Here is a 21,225-nt window from a genome sequence, read left to right on the forward strand (position 1 = left end):
AGCCATGGTTAGGTGCTCAGTAAATACTGATCAATGCTCACTCACTGCCGGTGGGCAGCCTGAGAGCCAGAGCCACCTTGGTTGTTGCAGAGATAAAAAACGAAAGTGGGGCTGGGTGCGGTGGCCACGCCTGTCATCCCAGGGGCTCGGGAGGCTGAGGCAGGAGGATTGTGAGTTCAAAGCCAGCCTCAGCAACAGTGAGGCCCTCAGCATCTCAGTGAGACCCTGTCTCTAAATAAAACACATAATAGGGCTGGGGACAGGGTTCGGTGGCCGAGTGCCCTGAGTTCAATCCCCAGAACACCCTCCACCAAAATGGGAAGAAGTGATCAGAGCTTGTGATGACCCCAACAGCTGCTCACTCAGACAACCCATGATGGAAAACAGGACCCCCAGCTCACTGCCACCAAGAACCACGGTGACAACGGCCGTGCAGACCTCAACCCAAGGTGCCCAGGGCTCTCGTACGGGTCTCCCCCTCTTCCCTGGTTTCCAGGTGTTTCCCACCGTGCTTCCCAGACGCCCACGCTCCGCAGGGTCTTGCCCCCTTACACCCAGTGGGAGCTCTCATCCTGAGGCATCGCCCTCAGCCGTCCCCACAGGCCTGTGCCCACCACAGGTGAGAGGGCACCTTGCCAGGTCCTCTGCCCTGGTCCACTTTCCATGTGGATAACACTAACGTGACCCACTGACTGACTAACACAACCCTCCTCCACTCTGGGAGCCAGGCAGTGGCTCCACGTGGCCAGGTGGGTATGGTCCCTGCAGGGCTGGGAGACACCATTTGGCAGGAAAGCTCAGTGGTGAGAGTTTTGGAAAGGTAAGGGCAACCCCGTCATTATTTGCCAACGAGGTCAAAGAAAAGCCAAAGTGAATCAATGAAAGACTGTAATAATTAAATAAGGTTTTAATAAGGTAACCAAAATGTACAAAAGCCAGATAGCTTTTTATTTAAACAACGAGAAGAATCTTAGATGGAAAGACTACTTCTTATAGATTCTCCTGGTGTCATCTACAGGTTAACAAAAGCTTCAAATTCCAAATAACTGGTTTTTTTTGTTTGTTTTTGTTTTTTAATTTGGGGCTGGGAGGAGGCCCAGGCTTGAAATAATACCAAAGCTTATATACCTAGAACATTTTTGACAAAAAAATCTTTATTCTTTTCCACAGGTATTAGAAGGATGAAAACTAGAATCATGAAAACTACAGAAGCTGACATGGGAAACGATAGCCCAAAACTACAGAAATAGAAACAGGAACATATGTGACTCTGCATTCAAACAGGTAGCATCAGGCCAGTATATGTTCAATGGGCTAACCACAACAGATCCCTACCTCACACCAACCGGCCGACCGTGTTGCATCCCTACCTCACACCAACGGGCCGACCGTGTTGCATCCCTACCTCACACCAACGGGCCGACCATGTTGGATCCCTACCTCATACCAATGGGCCGACCATGTTGGATCCATGCCTTGCACCATTAGGCTAATCACGTTGGACCCTTACTTCATAACACAACTGAAAATAAACTTCCAGTCAATGAATACTGAAATGTACTCAAAGGAAAACAGATAAAAATGGAAATACTCTTGGTGTGAGAGAATTTCCAAGGATGACCTCAATGGCACAAATGATTCTTGGCTTTTAAATTTGGATGTCTGTTTCTGATTTAAAATTTTAGGTTTTACAATGTTACATCAAAAGGGGAAAATGAATGCAATTAGAAGGCAAGTGACAAGTCAGGAAAAATCCTTGGTAATGGATACGTCAACGCTTTAGTCACTTATTATGTAAAACTCTTTACAAGTAAAAATACTGAAAACTAAGTGCTCCATTGGGCAAAGAATGAGAGCAGACATCATCCCAGCAGCACAGGCTGCCACCTCGGCAGGTGCAAAGGAAGCAGAGCGGCATGGGAGCGCCACACGGGAGCACGGTACTGGACACAGGAATGGCAAGGCCACAGCTGGGACAACTCACCAAGTCCTACAGGACACGGGCTCCTGGCTCCTGGCCCCCAGGACACCTGTGCCAGGCTCCAGGCTGTGCCCCTGTGATGGCAAAATGACACCATGGGCATCCAGCAGCTGTGCAGTGGGCCCTGGCTCTCACTGCCCGGCCTCCCCCGTGGGAGTGGGGAGCTGCCCACGTGCTGATGCAGGTGCACCCGTGGCCACTACAGCCTGCAGAGGGGAAGCGTCTAACCCGTGTCTCCATCTCCTGGAGGTTTGCTGATCTCGCACATCGTCACTGATGGGGAAACGGCCCAGCCGCCCACCAAGGGTGTGCCCCTGTTCCCATGGAAAAGCCGCCTTCGTGTAGGGACGAAGGCGCTGGGGACAGGACCACTATCACTTCACCTGCCAGGGAGGCCCTCGGGCGGGGACGGCAACCCGGGCAGTCCAGGCCACTGTCAGCACTAAACACCTGAGACACCAGGTGCTGCTTCTGAGTGTGGGGCTGATATTCATTTTCTTTTTGGAAGGAGTCTACATTTTCAAAATAGTACCTGATGACCACATGACCAGTTCATCAGCAGAAAAAGAGTGTGAGAAGGCAGAGATTAAGATTAAACGTTTTATTCCAATTATTCAAATTTTTACTGTTGCTATCAAAATGTTTTATCTTCTAAATGATCTCTACTTACAAGCTGACTCCATAACACCACCTCTGCCCTTAACCCTGCCCCCTTGCCCTCAGGTCCAGTGTGCCCACAGGACTGGGGTGGAGCCGGCAGGTGGCCCGAGCAGGCCTGTGGGTGGGCGTCATGTCCGTGGAAGGGACCCTCTGTGGGGGCAGATGACACCTGTGTACTGATGGTCAGTCAAACCCCCTGGACAGTGAGCCACCCCTGCCCTGGGAGCTTCTCACGGCCGCACATGAGAACAGGGACACGCAGGGACCTGGCGGCACACGCAGAGAGCCTCCCTGAGTCAGTGCCAGATACAGCATTCTCCTGATCTTGGACAACTTCCATGTCCTGTTGATGAAAGGACAGCGGCTTCCAACCCAAGGACAGGTGGTAAACCAAGGTCCCGCCTGATTGAAGGTAAAAAAGAAAAGGCAAAGCACAAGGATCCCCCCAGGTGCCCAGGTAAGGCGGGCTCTCTTGCTGGACAGGGAGGGCTGAGCCTGGGTATGCTAAGGTGGGAGGGCACCGGGACTCCCACTCAGGCAGGGGGACAGGAGGACTCAGGGCCTGCTCCTCACGGTGGGGAAAGGCCATGGATCTGGGCAGAGAAGCCCCATCAGTGAATGCACAGCTACGGTGTCCGACGAGGGGCACCAGGTAGAGATGCAGTGGCCTTGGCTGGGAGCCCAGGCAGGATGGCTGAGCAGGGGACCCGGCCTCTGAGCCTGGGCAGGCCACATGAGGTGTGACTGGCAGGGCACTGGCAGCACCGTGGTTACCATGCAGGTCTGCGTTCAGAGCAGACCCTCCAGGCTGCTGAGGGTCTGGGATCTTCCCTCCCATTCTCTCTGAGGAGGAGGAGGAGATGGGCACAGTAGACCACACCCTGAGAAAGCATGAAGCGCTCATTTAACTGTGGCCAGGTGGGGATGCCTCTCTATGGAAAGGTCCATGAGGAACGCTCAGCAGGAAGCCCTGGGCACTGCCCGTCCACAGTGGGCCACGATGCTGCCCGCGCTCACACCCCTGTGCTCTGCAGCTTTGGGAAATGTCCTCAATGGAAACTTCCAGATGCACCAAGAGCAGTGACCCAGGGTTCTCCCCTGAGGCCTCACGCCGAGTCGTGCAGAGGGCCTATGGTATGAGCTAAGGAGGTTAGGGCACAGTCACGTGGCCGCCCAGCTGGCGCCGAAGAGCCAGGGAGTCCCGGGAGAAGCTGAGGCTTGTGATGCCCACAGGGGTCAGAAGGCCTGGACAGTGAGTGGCCACTGAGTCGGGGACCTGAGCCCAGGAAGGAGGTGTGGACTCCAGTGACCACGCGAGGTCCCTTTCCACACAGCAGCTGGGGACCCAGACACCCCCCCAAGGGCAATGCTGCTCAACCTGGGTGCAGAGCCATCAGCGCTGGGCACGGTGTGGCACTGGAGCTTGGAGAAGGGGCCATCTGGGCGTCTACGGAGCCAGCTTGGTGGCCATGTCCGCTGGGCTACATGGGGCGCTGCAGCCAGCGCGGCTACAGCTTGGCCCGGAGGCTGCCCACCACGGGCTTGTTCCCAGAGAACTCTGGCCACCACGACGGGCGCTCCAGCACCCCGCGCTCCTGCAGGATGGCGTTCCAGAGGTTTTTATAGAGCTGCAGGAAACACAAGGAAAGGGCTCAGCGGGTCCCGGGAAGGCCATGTCAAGGACAGGGATCCTCTGCAGTCACTTCTCAGAAAGTGTCGGATGTTTTAAGCTTATTTTATAAAAACCCTTTTTCAAAAGTGGAAAACAATTGGGACAATTCAGTTGTGAACTACGACGGCAGGCCCCGAGCTGCTCCCCGGGCTCGCTGCAGAGGTGGGCACTACCTGTGCAGCCCACACCTTCAGTCCGCCCTGAGAATGTCCTCTGGCGCCCTCGCACCACCAGCCGAGCTGGCCAGAAGTGCTGGAGAGCAGGCCCGGCCGGGGGGGTGCCCCGGCCCATGTGGCCCACCGGCCCTGTGCAGCCAGAGCCCCCATGGGATCCTGTGCTGGACTGCCTGCTGCTCGCATCGCCTTGTGGGAAACCTGGGCGGGCAGCGGTTGTCTGGGAGGATGGTCCTGGATCAGCCTGGCTGGGGCCTGGTCCTCCACCCGCTGGAGACAGAGGTTCAGCCACCAAGGGCAGAGGGGCCTGTGACTCCAAAGGACCTGGCCTAAGGAAAGGGGCCCTTCTGCCCTGACTGAGGGCAGCCACCCTCACCTGAGGATGGCCCCTTGCCTGTGCCTGCGGCACACCTGTCAGCTCCAGCATTGCGGGTGGACAGGCGGCGGCTTCTCCCGGGCGCACACCCCAGCAGCTCTCACGTGGAAAGCATGCGCTCTTTTGGGCCTTCAGACCCTCTCTCGGGGCTTTGCTCACTGAACTCCTACCTGGTCGCACCTGCTAAAACTTGGCTCCTAGTAGCTGGAAGAAAGGCGCAGTCCAGGCCACCCCACCAGGTGACACCTCTGGCAGGCTCTGGCTTGACTGTGGCACCCAGAGCCAGAGGGCCCTCTCCACCCTGGGGACACGAGACTCCTTTCTCTGGCACCTCCCGCCCACGAGCAAGGCAACTGCTCAGATGCAGGAGCCGGGGCGACCCTCCCTGCCGCGCAGGCTGCGGGCTGGGGTTCTCCGCCAGCCACAGGGCCTTCCACGGCAGGCCCCGCTGCCTGTCTGCCTGGTCAGCCCCCAGGGGAGGGAAAGCCCCTCTCCTCAGGCTCCCACTGGGACCCAAGGTCCCCTCCCCTCTTCCTCATAAGCACCAGGACCCACCTCTCCACCTGGACCCTGGCTGGGCCATGCTGACTGGGCAACCCTGGGCAACCCACAGGGCTTCTCTGGACTTGTGTCCCATCAGCAAAGTGGACAGGGGGACACAGTGTGGGCCAGGGAGGGTGAGAGGCAGAGCCTTGCTGGAGGACTGTGGGCCTCTGGATGACTGCCCTGTCCCTCCTGGTCTGAGGCACTCGGGTCTTCCATGCTGCCCACCCGGGCCAGGTCTGCCTTGTGGTGTGCCCACCCCAACCCAGGAGTGGCCTGGACTGTGAGGCCGGCACCTGCCCTTCCCTGGACAAGTCCGTCACAGGCTAAGAAGTGTTGATTCCGGTGTTCCCTGCCCAGTCTCCATTTAGGCAGAGCCCAGGTTGGCAGGTCCCTCTGGGGGACCCCGGGGGCCTGGGCTGGGTGACACATGCCCCCACAGCCGCAGCAGCAGACCTCAGACATGAGAGGAAACACTGCAATGCCAGGTCCCCATGGTTCAAGGGGCCGAGAGGCCCTGGGTATCGAGTTCTGGGTGAGGACAGGTGGACCTGTGAGTGTCACCCTGTGTGACACTGCCACTCACTGAGCAAGAGTCACACAGGGAGATGCCTTAGGCTCAGTGATGAGCCCTCCGAGGGTCACAGGGCAGTGGAGTGGGTGGGGGACGCTCCTGGGAGAGCCAGAGAAGGCTTCTGCAAGCAGGCAGTGCCCGGCTCAGGCGAGTGAACAGGGCGCTCCAGGCAGCGGGAGCAGGTGCCCAGCCCTGGGCCGGGAGGAGGAGCACATTAGGAGAGTGTGGGAGGATGGTGGGCTGGGTCCGAGGGCAGGAGCAGCACCTGGGAGCAGTGCTGGAGGGCAGGCTCACAGCGCTGGGCGGTGGCGGAGGGATCTGGGGGTGCGGGTGCTGGGAGGCTCCATCGCCGGCAGGCTGACCCACCTGCTTCTAAAGAAACCTCTGTGGAGCTCAGAGGCAGGAATGATGGGGCCTTGCAGAGGCCACGGGAGCCCAGGTGGGCAGGGAGGGGAGAGCAGCCCCAGGGCTGTGGACAGTCACCGAGAGCTGGGGGCCTGAGCTGGGGTGGAGACCTTAACGCAGCAGGTCAAGCAGTGACATGCTGACCAGGAAGGGACCGGGGCAGTGGCCAGGGATGGTCCTTCATGATGTCTGTAGTGCCACCCCTGCGACTGGAACTCAGAGGCGGCGGGAGCCAGCCCTGAGCGGGGCCGAGGTCCGGGGTAGGTATCCGGGAGAGCAGGGAGGCCGGGCCGACTGCCACTCCTGGGCCTGGGTGACGGGGCAGCCGCTCTGTCCCTCGGAGGAAGAGCAGGCCGGGGACGGCAGGGCCAGCAGCCAGTGAGAGCACCCGACACCCACCCCGGAGGCTCCCTGAAGTGTGACAAGGTCCCAAGAGGCTCCGCAGTGCCACAGAGACTCCTGCCAGCCCCTGGGACAGCCCACGTCCCACCCAGATGAGGGGGTCCTTACCTCGCCGTCAGCCCTGGCGATCGGTGAGTCCAGAACAAAGTCAGGAGGAGCGATCACGTCCACCAGGGCAACCGCGTCGTCTTTCAGCTGTTGGAAAACACGGTCCCCACACTGACAACCAGCCGCACACTCGGGGCCATGCCGAGTCAGCAGCCAGGCCCTGGGACCCAGGCAGGCACAGGCCGCTCTGACTCAGGGCCCGGTCACCACTGTGTCTGGACACCCCACCGCGCTGCTCTTCACTCAGGACTCCGGGCTTGTCTTTCCCCACAAGGTGGGGATGCGGGCAGAGACCCCAGTGCAGCCTGCTAACCAGAGCTGTCCCCAGAGGCTCGTCTTGGTCTCGGAGGACCTGGTGACTGCTGCCTGCCTGACCCAGAGCAATGGGGCAGGAGTCACAGGACTGCACAGGCCATGGGCTCCGGTAAGGCCAGCAGCGCGCAGGGCCCCTGTCCTGTCTCAGATTGCTCTTCAAGGCCACAAAAGAATTCTATGTGCGGAGACCCCCAGAGTTTTCTTGGAAGCATGACATTTTTCCTTTGAGTAACTGGGATCAACTGTCCTAGCCTCCCTGCCAGGTGGGAAGCGACTTCAGGGTCCTGACCACGTAGCACAGTGCGTGACATGGGTGTGTGTTGATATGCAGGCCACCCCGCAGCATGCAGACGGACACGCATCCTGGCGACTACACACAGGGGTCACAGACGGCCACTCACCTGTGTGCACAGGTCCAGGATGGCGCTCTCCATCTGTGTCCCTGTGTGCTCATCAGAGAAGTATCCACCTGCAAGCACAGCCTTCGTCACAGCAGGGCTGGGCCGTGGCCCCCCGCCCACGCAGCAGTGCACCCAGGAGGCCCTGGACAGGCCCTCGGGAAGCCTGTTTGGGTGGAGCTGCCCAGCTTGTAGCAGCCAGGTACCCAGGACCACAGAGGGACCAGGAGGGCCACGGAGCCGTGGCATGCAGGGTCCATGGGCCTCTGGAGCCACTGGGATAGGAGAATCAACCCGAGGGAGGGTCACCTCCAGCCCCTTGGCTCCTCTGGAGTCCTAACAGGTCCAGGCAGGGCCTGTGCGTTTGAGAAGGTGTTTGCTCAAGGATTTGCTTCCTGGAGGGTCTCCTCTAGACAATGGAGTCCGGCCACGCAGCCTCCTCCTCTGCCGGCCACTCTGCTGACCTGGGCCTCCATGGGGCAACGCCACCACCCCAGGGGCCAAAAGCTGGTCTTGGTGGGGGGGGACCTCACTGCCCACAAGCCCAGACACAGCCCCAGCACAGGGAGGGCTCATGGGGTGACTAGGAGAGAGCATCAGAAAAGGCTCCCCGGGGAGAACCCTGGCTCCCCGGCCCTGCCAGGCTTCCAGATCAGCTTGGGCACTGCCTCCTCCAAGAAGCCACCCAAGATCTCTAGACTGGAAACTCCTGGCGGTGTTGTCCCAGCAGCCCAGTCCTGTCTCTGCCTGTGGCCCACAGGGCTGGCTCTGCTCTCTGGAACCCAGCCCACTTCCCGGTGACAGTGGCCTCCTGAGCCAGGCACGGTGGTGCACCTGCTACCCCAGGGACTCCAGAGGCCGAGCACTGCACATCTGAGGCCAGCCTGGGCCACCAGCGAGACTCTGCTCAGAGTAACAGGTTAAGAGGGGTGGGCGCAGCTCAGCAGTGGACAGCTTGCCCAGCACACAGGGGGCCCTGGCTTCAGTACCAGACTGCAACACACACACGCACACACGCACACACACATGCACACACACACGCACACTTCTGGAAGTATCAATGAAGCACACAGGAGGCTGACTCTGCAGGGACTGTGGACAGGGGCAGCTGCGTCTGGCCAGCGGGTGCTGACATTTCTCTGCCCTTTCTGCTGGCCTCATGTTGCACTGGGGCACCTGGGCCCCTCCACTGAGCCCGCCTGGAGGTGCTGCCACACGGGCAGGGCACAGCTGCCTGCGTTCACAGGGCACAGGTCCCGGGGGGCTCCTGTGCCGGGAGGCCGGCCAGGACAGCGGTCTCACCTCGATAGAGCAGAGCCGTGTGCCGGCTCAGCGACCACAGGGCGTAGAGAGCGCTGAGCCGCCCCAGCACAGCCCGCAGTGAGGACGGCACGCCGGGGCCGTGCGTGTAGGCGTGGAACCGCTGCACCACGGTGAGCTCCAGGAAGACCAGGGCCAGCGAGCGGCAGTGGTACACCTTGGAGACAGAACAGGGCTGCGTCCACCAGGCTGCGCCCCATGGGGCTGCCAGGAAACGCAGGCCAAGGCCTTGGTGAGGCCAGTCCCACAGGCCCCCTGGGTGGGGGACGGGGACACAGCACACCTCAAGAGCTGGTCCACACACCCAACAGAAGCGCCGTGCAGACACAGCCCAGCGCAGCCTGGCACTCGGGCCCCGGGACCCCTGTACCCAGCTCAGGCCATCTGGAACTTGGCTCGGCAGTGACAGCACAGGGGCGGGGCAGGCTCGGGAGGCTGCTGCTGCCCAGGGGAGGTGACACCAGCATATGGCCCCAGGGTGCAGGGCCTGCAGTCTTCTGCAGCTGGGACACTCGAGGGACCCAGAGGGGCTCCATGGCCTGCCCCAGTGACACTGCTGGCAGAGTGTCACTCCTCCAAGGGTCACCTAAGTTCCTAAAGAGGCCATTCTGCCCTCTGCTCAGGCATTCGCCCTGAGACAGGAGGCCAGACACAATGCAGCCCAGCCAAGCCTGCCTGAGCCTCTGGGTGGAGGCTGGCAGCAGGGGGTCACGGTCGGTCCCGCTTTCTCTTCTAACCTGTACCCAAAATATCTGCAGACAACCCTTAGTGTTCCTTCCCTCATCTCCAATTTACAGTCTCACCAGGTCCTTTTAAGTCCCGGGAACGATTGTGCGCTGCTTGGTTTGTGAGTGAGCGTGAGCTGCTTCTGAGGTTGAAGCTAACACATCAAGAGACGGATGGGGACCGCGGCACCCCTGCGTGTGACACTGCCACCACCTCAGCCGGAACACACAGGGCTCACCCCACCTGACTGCAGGGGCACGGAGCCTCCCCTCAGGCCTGCTCACCCTCGGGGCAGCACAGGGTCTCCAGTCCCAGACTGGCCTTCCCCAGGGCCCCGGGCACAGTCTCAGCCTCCGGAGAGCAGACATTCCTCCCTCTGCCTCCTGCCACCAGACTGTCCTGTCCCAAGAGCCCATAGGGTCATGCACACTGTAAGGAAGGCCCGCTGGGGGCCCACAGGGCCTCCGCCACAGCCTGCCCTGACCCACCCTCACATGCTAAGGTGCGCGTGTCCCTGCCTTGGCCAATAGAGGCTGGAGGCAGGGCAGGAAGGTGAGGACTGCTATGGACCCCAGCTGGACCTGTGCCCAGATTTCCCAGGGCTCTGCTGAGTTCAGGGCGGGTGGGCCCTCGGGCTGCTCATGTCCTCTGGCTGGTCATGTGGCCGGGCCAGGTGCTCTGGCTTCCTGGGCTCCCCCGTCCTCCCTGGTCTTCCCTCCACCCGCTGACAAAATGGACAGGCTGAGCCTGGCAGGTCCAGAAAGTCCCACCCACACCCCAGCACACACCACAAGCCCTCCTCTACCAGGTGTCCTCTCTGGGGTCAGAGGTGAGGTCAATTCCACAGGCCTGGACGTTGGTTGGGGCCTGAGCCAGGCTTGCTCTTCTGTCCATGCCCTCCCTTCCGCCACACGGACTGTCTAGTGTTCAGGTGACCCTCTTTTATCGTCTTCCTGTGACAGCAGCACATCTCCATTTCTGCTGTGCCACAGGCTGGATGGGTGGCTGGTGAGCGTGGAAAGACAGCTGCCCCTGTAGCTCGCCACCATGCAGCAGGGACACCTGGTTCCAGGAGGTGGCAGCTGTTTCTGTGAGCAGTGCGTGCGGCCAAGAGCTGACCATCTCTGCACACGAGCGTCCACAGCTGTGGTCGGGAGCCCTGGGTGTTGTTCAGGGTCAGCTTGAAGCTCGCAGGTGACGCTCCTCACACCTTGGGAAGCACCTGCATTGTGGCTCTTGGTGGCCTGCGGGCTTCAGCATGAGGACACGCCCTTGCATTCTTGGGAAACGTCCAGATAAGACCACTGGTCACAGGCTCCAGGGACAGACTCCTCACCAGTGTCTGTTGCTGCAGTCAGTAGATCTGACTGCAATAGTGACCAAGGTGGGCTGGGGCACGGGACAAGGGCGTCCCCATCGTCACGGTTACAGCTGGTGCCTTTAGGCCAAGGTGTTCCTGGAACCCACGGGCCAGTGTGGGCAACTCACTGTCCCCAAAGCTATACCAGTCGTGGACAGGACAGTGGGTGTGGGGCCTGTTCCAGAGCAAACTTCTGACTAGTCTCAGTGCCCCCAGAGCTGTTCCACTGTCCCTAGTTCAGGACGCAACAGGCACACAGGAGTTGCAGCTATGGACCAGGTGCCACCCTGCAGCAGTGACCCCTGAGGCTCATGGACAGAGGGCACACAGAGGGGCCTGGCTGTGCCTAAATCCCAGCCATCCTGTCTGCACATCGGTCCCCAAGGCCAGCCTTCCCTCTCACAAACCCCAGACACCTCCAGCCAGGAAAGAAAGGGAGAATCGAGTACTCGTTGTGGCTGAGTCTCCAAGGCCTCGCACCTTAACAGGCAATGAACACTTTGGGCAAAACCCAACTGCAAGCTGCCCAGGCCCAGACCCAGCGGTGCGGAACGGGGGACAGCTGGGCTCTAGGTCGGCAGGTCCAGGTCCATCTCCCAGTGTTAGGGTCTGTAAACAAGACAGGATGGCGCCTGGCATTTTGCCAGAGGGAGTGGTTTGTGAAGTAACGCCAGCGAGCCATTAAGTGTGGAGATTCCTTACTGGTTGACTGCTGTATCTAGTTTATGTTAATTAAGATACGCTGTGTGGAATGTATATATACCCCTCCTGTCCTACAATAAACGGCCCCACTCCTGCTGTATCAATCTACACAAGTTGCTCGTCACCCTCGGGTTATTTTGCTGCAGCCAGACTGCGGCATCCCAGTGCAGCTGAGCCAGGAGGCCTGGGCGTTGCTCTCCCCCTCAGGTTCCTTAATTCCCCAAAGGACATAATGTGACGCACAGAGCCCAGGGTGGCTAGAGGGAGAGAAAAAGTCCTTCTCTGCAGGTCTCTGCAGGGGCTCTGGGTTCCGTGCAGGGCTGGTCCCAGGGCTGGGGTCAGTGAGGCAGGGATGAAGACACCGCCACCTTTCTACAGCACTGGCCAGCACAGGAGGGGGCCTCCCGGCCGAGGCACCAAAAAGTGCTTTTGGTTTTAAATAACCTACTGTGCACATGGGGCCGCAGTAGGAAAGCAGTAAAGGGCACTCACCTCTGCAAAGGGCCATAGGTGAAGAAAGTCAGTAAAGCCTGCTGGGGGAGGGGGAGGCACACTGTCCCCTCAACAAGAGCAGCCGGTCACTGCCCCAAAGGGCAGCACGCAGAGTAGCTGCTGCCCAACACCAGCCAATGCCTGGGGCGTGTGGCCTCCACCTGGAGGTCCCCGTTGGTCGCGCCCCCCTGGTCGCGCCCCCACGCTCCCAGCCCAGGGCCCGGCTGGCTGTGCTGCAGGTGACTGCTGCTCCTCAGGGAAGCCCAGCTTTCCTCTCCCTTCAGTGCTGCTGCAGCCCAGGGCCTCACACACTCAGCAAGCCTCTGCCTCGAGCCACACCCAGCCCAGAAGGCTGAACTTTTCAACTGTTAAGTCAGTTTTCTTTTGTAGCCTCGGAGGACCCCGCCTTCAGGAGGCTGGTCCAGGACTGAGGTTAGGTAAACAATCTGCCTTTCTTCCTGAGCTACGTGGCTGTAGGGCAGGGACTGTGCTCCCGCAGCCTGCGTCCAGCCAGGGCCCTGCGAGCTCTCGGCTGTCTGCAGTCTGCCTCCTAAACTCCCTGTGATCCTGAGCAGGGAGCCAGCCTGTCCTGCTGCTCCCTCCCCAAGGCCTCGGGGCCACCTCCACCCTGGCTCCTGCCCCTCTGTGCGGCCACACAGCAGCATGGTCAGCTCCGGCTCTCCCAGGAAGCCCATCCCAGCTGGACCCAGACCCTGGGGCCTGTCTTGTTTGCAGCTGGATTCACTGAAAGGCAGCTGAGAAGCCCATTAGTGAAGCACCCAACGAAGTGCTCCCCAAGCACCACGCCACACGTGGTGCTGAGGACGCATGGCCAGAGGCCAGCACTGGCCAAGGGCAGCACGGAGGCCAATCGGGCCTCCTGCAGTGCTGGGGGTGCGTGCTGTTGGCAGGTGCTGTGGGCAGGTGCTATTGGCAGGGGTGACTTGTACCACCATCTCTTCAGGGGTCTCAGTTGGTAATGAGGGCAGGTTGCTACTCATTTTAGAATGACCCCTGGACCAGCAGGCAAGAGTGGTCAGAGCCAGTGGCCAATCATCCTACCCAGATGGCCAAATTGCTGTGACCCAGCCCTAGGGTACAGAAAGTGGCCTGTTCCAGAAGGTCTTTCTAAGCCTCCTAGTTGGGCCACTGTGGACCTGAACTAGAAGCTGAACTGACCTTGGCCATCTGCTGAATTCATTAAGTCCTAGGCTCCATCTAGTTCATTCCTGCTCAGCAGGAGCCCGGCACCCTGGGCAGGTGAGCCACCTGGGTTCCCGAGCAGCTGCTTGGCCTCGTTACGTGACACCGAGAGGAGGGGGCAGCAGCAGCCCTGCGGGGCCTGGGTGTGCTCACCAGGGCCTCCCAGAGGACCCTGTCCCCGTGGATCCTCCGCCCAGGGCAGGCCCACCACGGCCCGGCACAGAGCAGTGCTCCACACCAAGTGCTCCCACAGGCACCCAGCTGCGGAACCACAAGCTGCCCAAGCCACTCACGAGCTGCTTGGCCCACTCCCACCAAGGCCCAGGGAGCGGGGCGGGCCCTTGAGAAGAGCTGGGCGCAGGGCAGTGGGGCAGGCTTGGGAGCCATCCCATCAGGAGGAGCCTGAGGCCTGCACTGGCACTTCACAGAAGACCAAGGCTGTCACGGCTCCCTTTCCACTCCCCAGGACAGCTCTGGCCCCAGCAGAGACCACGAGGCTTGGTAACAGTGCGCCTCGACCCCTCCCCCACACCATAAAGCAGGTGCCACCACCATCCTACAGAGGAGCAAAGTGCCCGAGGCCAGCGATCATCCCAGGCTCTGGGAATTCCGGGGGAGGGCGGCAGCCACAGGGACACAACAGCAAGGGAATTAGGGGCAAAAAAAGCAAATTTCAAAACAAGCAAGTACCTGGCTGTTGTTTCTTGCTTCGAAGTCACTGCTCTGGGACCTCCTCTCTCGAATTAACTTCTGATGACTCTCTTGGAGCAAGTAGCACACCAGCCACTTGTACGCAGCCAGGGGGGCTTTACAACAGGAAAAAGGAGAGATCAGCAACAGAGCCCTCAGCAGCTGCTCTGTGCCCACCCCGGGACAGACGGACAGGGCCGGCTGCAGGACACGATCCAGCACATGTCTCGCACTGCGTAGGGACTGGCAGCAGGCAGCTCCTGCCACCCGTCAGCAACAGCTCGGTGTCCTGAAGGTGAGGGTTTTGGATCCCGTGCACCTCTAAACTCACTGGCAGATCCCGGAAAGCCATGCTCCCGCCAGTCCAGGAGAGCCGGAGGGCCAAAGGTCACTATATAAGGCTTCCCCGGACCCACATGAGGCCAGGGCCGGACTTGGGGTTTGTGACCATGTGTACGCGGGACACAGGCTTGCAGCCAGTGGTTTTATTGCAGTTTCTCCTCCAGAAAACACTTCCACTTTGCTGGGTCTTGCACGGTTAAGCAGGAAAGCACAGGACGCAGCTTGGCAGGCTTGCTGGGGCGGGTGCACCGGGAGGGCCCAGCGCTCCTGCTCTCCGTGCCAGGGAACGGGGAGAGGCAGGCAGAGCCGGCAGGTAGGGGAAGCTGAGCCCTGAATTCCAGTTTCACAAGGCCTGACGACTGGGGAAAGAGCTCTGGTGGCTGAAGGAACTACCATGGTGAGGTCATTTTCTAGCGCTTTCTGTGGCAACACTTGGGAAGCTCAGACATAGATCTTCACGTGACCCCATTTACTATTAGCACATTAAAAAGGCAGATTGATAACAGAAAGATCTGTTGCTGTCAGAACAGCTGTATCAGCACGTGATGGCGGGGAATACGGCAGCTACTCTGGGCTGCGTTTCCTGGATCACAATGACTACAATGACAATGGGTCACTCTGCAGTGCCAGGCGCTGCCACGGCGCTAGTTCTCTGCTGCAGGCCCTCTCGGGAGCCCCGCAGGCTGGGGGCTGAGGAGGGCGTGCTGGACGCCGGCAGTTGCCTTGCTCTGGCTGACAAGGGGCCTGGTGGCTGGGATGCCCTGCTCCTGTCTTCCTGGGGAGGAGGCTGGTGGCTCTTTATCCTGGGGATCCAGGGCCCTCGAGGATGCTCATCCTCTGGCCTCCTGTGTACAAAGCCCGGTGCCACCCCACAGTCCTCCAGATAGCCTCAGTGGACGGAAACCATTAAGTCTGCAGCAGTGCAGTGTGTTCCTGAGCACCGGGGACATGAGGGGCTCAGGACACACAGCAGGCAGAGGCCAGAGCACAGAGGCCTCTCCCATGGCCTGTCCTGGGGAGGAAGAGGTCTGGTGGCGGGAAGGGCACTTTCCTTTTTACCCTGGAGCCAGCACCTCCGAGCCAAAGGCACAGAAAGATGGCCCAAGAACAAGTCATTAAAGATAAAAGAAAAGGCCCATGCCACACCCAGGACCTCCCACTGCCCGGCACCTAGCTAGCCACCAGAGACCCCCGTGGCCCAGCATTTTCTGGGGTAATGACAGAAAACAAGAGAGCCAAGGAAACCTCCTGCCCATGACCAGGGGGAAGGGACACACCTGCAGAGTCCAGCCAGTCCGCTTGGTGGGTGCCTGTGAGCCTCTGGCTGAGGATGCTGGGGTGGGCCTCCAGAAAGTCCACAGTCCGCAGCGGGCTTCTGAAGCGAGCTCCGTCTAGGACACACACTCCATGACTTTGGTGAAAGGGGCCCCCCAAGCCCGCCCTGAAGACACAGCAACCCCTGCCCAGCTCAGCGGTCATGCAGCGTGGCCCCTGCAAAGTGAGGCACCCCTACCTGGCCCGCAGTGCTCCAGGATGCCCAGCAGGTAGCTGCTCGTCTGCTGCAGCAGGACGTTGTTGTCACCTTCGTATGTGCAGTTTGGGTCGTTGTCATTCCTGAGGTCACCCAGGCGGTTCACTGTGACAGAGCCACAGGATCTGCATCATTCACCACGCTCACCTGAGAGACGCCACCGCCACCCACAGGGGTGAGGAGCCCCATGTCCCCTGAACTACCCTTGCGTCTCCGGCACTGACTCGAGACCCAGCAGTGCCCTGGGAGGGCATGGGAGGGGTGCAGGGCTACTGGCTGCTGGACCAGGGCTGTGGAGGGAGTGCAGTACCACTGGCCGCTGGACCAGGGCTGGAGGGGGGGCTTCAGACGGCAGCTGGGGCCTCCCTGCGGCCCAGGCCTCTGCACCTGGTAGCGCCTCCCAGCAGCATGGGGACCGGCCTGCCCACGGTCTCCACAGCGGGTCTCCAGGGAGCTGATTCCAGGGCTGCCCTTCCTCCTACGGCTGGACGGACCTTTCTTTTCAGCGAGAAACCTCAGCTGTCAGAAACGGTCAGTCTCACGGCTCCGTATAAGGCACTCTCCAGGCCCTCACCCACCTGGTCTCCCTCCTGAGATGGGGACTTTACAAGCACGAGGCTGCCCCCGAGGAGCCCAGCCTGCAAGCAGGGCGCCCGTGGCCACACCCACACGCTGTACGAACGGAGGCAGCCACAGGCTGAAAGGTGCCCTGCTGCAGGAGGCTTGTGGTCACCTCTGGTCATTTTTCAAAACACTAATTAATACCTTAAACCTAGATATGGGCGTTTACATTTGTCTCTGTTGACTTCGGTCTTACTGGTCTGGCCCAGTGTTTAAATAAGTTAAAAACCTCGATTCAGTTACTTTTGTTGTCTCCAGTATTACATGATTCAATTTCCTTATTCTACTTAAAACGGGAACAGGTGGGGCCGGGGATGGGGTGCAGTGGTGGAGCGCTTGCCTAGCACGTGTGAGGCACTGGGTTTGATTGTTAGCACCACATACAAATAAATAAAATAAAGGTCCACTGTCAACTAAAAAAATTTTTTTAAAAATGGGACAAAGCTAAACTATTTGTAGTGTTTCTATGGGTTTTAACAACAAAAAACACCAGGAACTTCACCCAGAGGACGAAAACACACCTATGTGTAAATTCTGTACATCCATGGTCCCCGCACTCCAGTGCATATCAGGGACAGCGTGCAGGCACGGAGGGCCATGCTGATGTCCAGCGGTGCTGGAGAGGCTCGGCTGGAGCAGCAGGGACAGCCAGCCACTCAGGGGCACGGCCATTCTGGGTCCTTGCTGCACCCTTCACCAGCTGGCAAGAGCCTGCAGAACCTCCCCAGGCCGGGAAACAGCTTTGCAGCTGAGCTGTGGGGCGAGTCTGCGGCCTTCTGGGAGAGCTGGTTGTGAAGATTTTCCCACAGGAAGCTGTGCAGATAAGCTGCAAATAATGACACTAACAACTGCCGGGGACGATGGCGCTCGCCTGTGATCCCAGCAGTGAGGGAGGCTGAGGCAGGACGAGCCCAAGTTCAAGGTCAGCCTCAGCAACTTAGCGAGGCCTGGTCTCAAAAGATGAAAAGGGCTGGGGTGTAGCTTGATGTAGAGCACCCGGCTCTGATCCTCAGTACAAAAATAAGAAGATAAAATGGAAGTAACCATGATTCCAACGCGGACAGCCACGGGAGCAGGGAGCAGGGAGCAGCGCTGGGCCAGAGCCCAGTCAGACTCCCACTGACTCGCCACGTGAACTCACTCAATCCCGGCAGGAGCCCACACCACAGGCAGACCTGAGAGCCCGAGCACCACGGGCTAAACTGCCTTCAGTGGACACCAGCGAGGGCTGGCCTGGCCTCGGGGGAGCTGGCTGACCCTCTCAGCCTCGTGTCAGCTGCCTGAGGACCCGCCAACACCAATGGAGCACTTTCCTTTCTAGGCATGAGCACTCGTACCAGTTTCCTACCGAGTCATTGACCAAAAGCTTGCCTCTCCCTGCCTGGTCTGCGCCCTGCCTGGCCCCTGGGGCCCCTCACATATCCCACATGCTGCCTCATTGTCCAGGACATGGGTCAAGAAATCAGAGGGCACTGTCTGGGGCAGAGGTCAGCAAACCACACTGGGCATGGTTCATGGCCAGCCTGTGAATGCGTGGTTTCTCTCGGGTCTGCTCGGGCCACTCAACATTGGCAGGGCGGTGTGGAAGGAAGCCTGGGAGGACTGGGTGCCTGGGGCTGGGTGCCTGGGTGCCTAGATGCCAGGGAATTCCATTCACAAGCACAGGCAGCGGCTGGGCTTGGCCCATGGGCTGCAGCGTGCTGACCCCTGGCCTAGCATCAAACAGCAGGGATAAGGGCAGAGACCACCGTGCGCTTCTCCAGAACCTACTGGCCAGATAGCCGTGTCCACCGCAGGCCTCCCGGCACTCCTGGATTCCTTGCTGGGCAGTCCATGAGGCCAGAGGCTTGCCAGCCGATGCCAGAGCGTGGATCTCGCGCCCGAGCTCTGCCTTTGGGTGGGGAATCCAATGAGAATGAGTGAAAAGACCCTGAGATTGCAGGTCAGGCCCCAGCATCAGCAACGGCATCAAGGACAAAGGACCGCATCCCCCGCTCTAGTCCAAGACCCCTGCGATTCAGAGGAGACCCAAGCTTAATTAAGGACAGGGAGGGACGCACCCAGGAGTGGACATGGCATTGATAAATGGACCACGCTCTGGGCAGCAGACAGGCCTCAGGGCCACGGGGTGGGCAGCGGGAGCCCAGCAGAGGAGTGACGGCTGCCTCGGCTCTCGGAAAGCCCACGGAGCCCAGGCGAGTGGGGAGCCAAGAAGGTGCTCTCGCCGAAGGGCCACAGAGCAAGGGAGGGAACCCCCACAACACCAGAGACACGCCTCCCTCCAAGGGGACAAGGGCCGGGATGGGAGCTCATGGCTGGGGCTGGCGGAAAAGCCCTGACCACAGACAGCGCCCGGCAGGGCTCTCCCCCGCCGGACACTCGCTGCCTCGCACCCAACCCCGCACACATCCCCTGAGTCCCGCTGCTCTACTTGACATTCAGGAAACAACTTAGAGAGAGAGAGAGAGAGGGAGGGAGGGAGAGAGAGGGAGGGAAAGAGGGAGAGCTGCTAAAGAAAATGACCCACTTTACAAGGGTTTTCAAGTTCAAATGAGGGCAACTTCGAGCTTGTATGGTGTCTGTCTGGGCCACGGAAGAATAAGCCCGGTTGTGCCCCGCGCCACTGACACTGCAGAGCCAGGACTCGTGCCAGGGAGAAGCCTGCCAGGCCCTCCACCTGTCCCAGTGCCCAGGGACTCTAGCCGCTCACTCCGCGTTTACACCCCACATTCCACCCCAAGCAACGCGGAGGGGCTTTCAGAACCCGGAGCCCGACCCCAGCTGCAGCGGTCCTCGTCTGTTTCCAGGGGCACTCATCTGGACTCAGTCTCACTCCGCTCAGGCAGCGGCCCACGGGGGCGCGGAAGCCAGTCTGTGCAGTAGAACTGGGACGGGCCGCCTGAGGTCGTGCTGATCTCAGTGGACCTGCACGCCACTCCTGCACAGATCCTCAACTGTCAACTCGACTCCCGTCAGCAGGACTCAGCCTTTGTACGTTGTTTATGAAAGGATCAGAACCATGAAATCCGCTGAGGGGCTGGTAACGGGGATTTTGCAAAACCATCACATTCTCAAAAGGAGAACAAGAGCTGAACTCAGACGGGAATTAGGAGTCGTGTCAGCACATGCTTGAGAAGCCAGGGCGTGCACGCAGCCCAGACCGCTGCAGTCGAAGCACGAGCCAGGTCCCGAGCAGCTGGCACGGCCGAGGGACACGTCGTGGGCCCTGTGCTCACAAATCAACACATGACTTTGTTTAGGAATCATGGCTGGGATGCGGCTCAGTGGTGGAAGCCTTTCTCACTGACGGCCCTGGGCTCCACCCTCAGACAAGACAGGAACGGAGAGTGAGACAGGAGGAAGGGGTCACGGAGGGAGGGGCGGGAGAAGACTTTCAAATCAGCAGGATCTGGGCTGCTGGACCTCAGCAACCCGAACCCTGTGCGCTAAGCAGAGCATGGACGCCTCACCTGCCTGGGCCCGTGGTCCCCCCGCATCAGGCCTCGCTGCAGCTGCATCAGGTCCAGGAAGAGCGATCTGGAGAAGTGGTCCAAAGCATAGGCAGCCGCCAGGTAGGGGAGCAAGCGCCATTGCTACAAGAAACCAGACATGGCCCGCGTCCTCCTGAGGGGCCAGCCACTGCCCATCCAGTGACCTCAGGCCCCCGGGAAGTCCACTTGTGAACTGAGAGGACACTGCCTGGTGCACAGGCTGGCTGGGCCCCAGCCTGGGCTTCCTAGGCCTGGGGCAGGTAACACAGTCACGTGGTCAGGAAACTAGGCTCAAGGGCAGAGAGCGTGGGCTTTTCACCTGTGCACATCAGCACAGGACAGGGACAGGTGAAGGGAACCCAGCCAACTGCCACCACCAGGGTCCCACATTTGCCAGGCACGAAAGGCTGTGCCGGCTGCCTCCGCATACAAACTTATCCAATCCCTGAGACCCGGGAAGAGTGTCACCAGCAGCACCACACAGACCCAATACTGGGTATGGGGCCGGGGCACTGGCCCAGGCCCTGCCTCCCATCAGGGTGGGGCTGGGTTTGTGGCTGAGCTGCCCTGGCTCCTGACCTGTAGCTGGAGGAGGGGGCCGGGGTGGGCAGGCCGTGGGCTGCCCAGGTACGGACAGCACCCTACTCCCCTCGGCATGGAGGCACCTGAGCCTCAGTGCACAGAAAGGTGTGCAGTAGTCATACCCCGCAGACTCACTGGACACACCTGCTCACACACAGCTCGGCCCCCAGCCTGAGCAGAGCTACCCACTGAGCTCTGAGCCTCACCATCTAATCCTCGGTCCCCACCTGTGTGGTGGGGATCACAAGGCGATTGCCTGGCTGCGAAGGCCCGCCGCACAGCCCCAGGTCCAGCAAGGCAGGGGCCTGCGCCTCAGGAGCCGGCATATGGGAGGGGTCAGCCCCCCGGCTGTGCCTGCCTGGACTGCTGCCTGGGTGTCTGCCCTGAGCCCTAAAAGCCACCACAGGGGACAGGGCTCCACACTCACCTATTGCTTCTGACAATCATTTCCTGGGAATCATGTCTCAGGGAAGGAACGGATGACAGGTGGACAGGCGGCCCACCACCTGCCACAGCTGTGGGACCTCACGGCCACATCAGGTGAGCATGCCTGCTGCC

The 21,225-nt window shown here is 60.1% G+C and overlaps 1 protein-coding gene across 1 annotated transcript in view; it reads right to left on the minus strand.

Annotated features, from left to right (window-relative positions):
• Window positions 1-2,567: 2,567 nt before the first annotated feature.
• Acox3 (acyl-CoA oxidase 3, pristanoyl) overlaps window positions 2,568-21,225 on the minus strand; it is a 40,006-nt gene continuing 21,348 nt past the window's right edge. Inside the window, exons 10-18 of the mRNA XM_046423566.2 lie at window positions 20,065-20,187; window positions 18,365-18,485; window positions 15,956-16,078; window positions 15,720-15,833; window positions 14,101-14,216; window positions 8,910-9,084; window positions 7,611-7,678; window positions 6,895-6,981; window positions 2,568-4,269 (exon numbers count right to left, since the gene is read on the minus strand). Of these exons, the coding sequence (XP_046279522.1) occupies window positions 4,150-4,269; window positions 6,895-6,981; window positions 7,611-7,678; window positions 8,910-9,084; window positions 14,101-14,216; window positions 15,720-15,833; window positions 15,956-16,078; window positions 18,365-18,485; window positions 20,065-20,187 (1,047 nt within the window). The 3' untranslated portion in view covers window positions 2,568-4,149. The remainder of the gene's footprint in view (window positions 4,270-6,894; window positions 6,982-7,610; window positions 7,679-8,909; window positions 9,085-14,100; window positions 14,217-15,719; window positions 15,834-15,955; window positions 16,079-18,364; window positions 18,486-20,064; window positions 20,188-21,225) is intronic.

Source organism: Marmota monax, unplaced genomic scaffold, assembly GCF_021218885.2.
Source record: "Marmota monax isolate L192 unplaced genomic scaffold, Marmota_monax_Labrador192_F-V1.1 WCK01_AAM20220418_F8-fsc00009, whole genome shotgun sequence".
Taxonomy (NCBI): Eukaryota; Metazoa; Chordata; class Mammalia; order Rodentia; family Sciuridae; genus Marmota; species Marmota monax.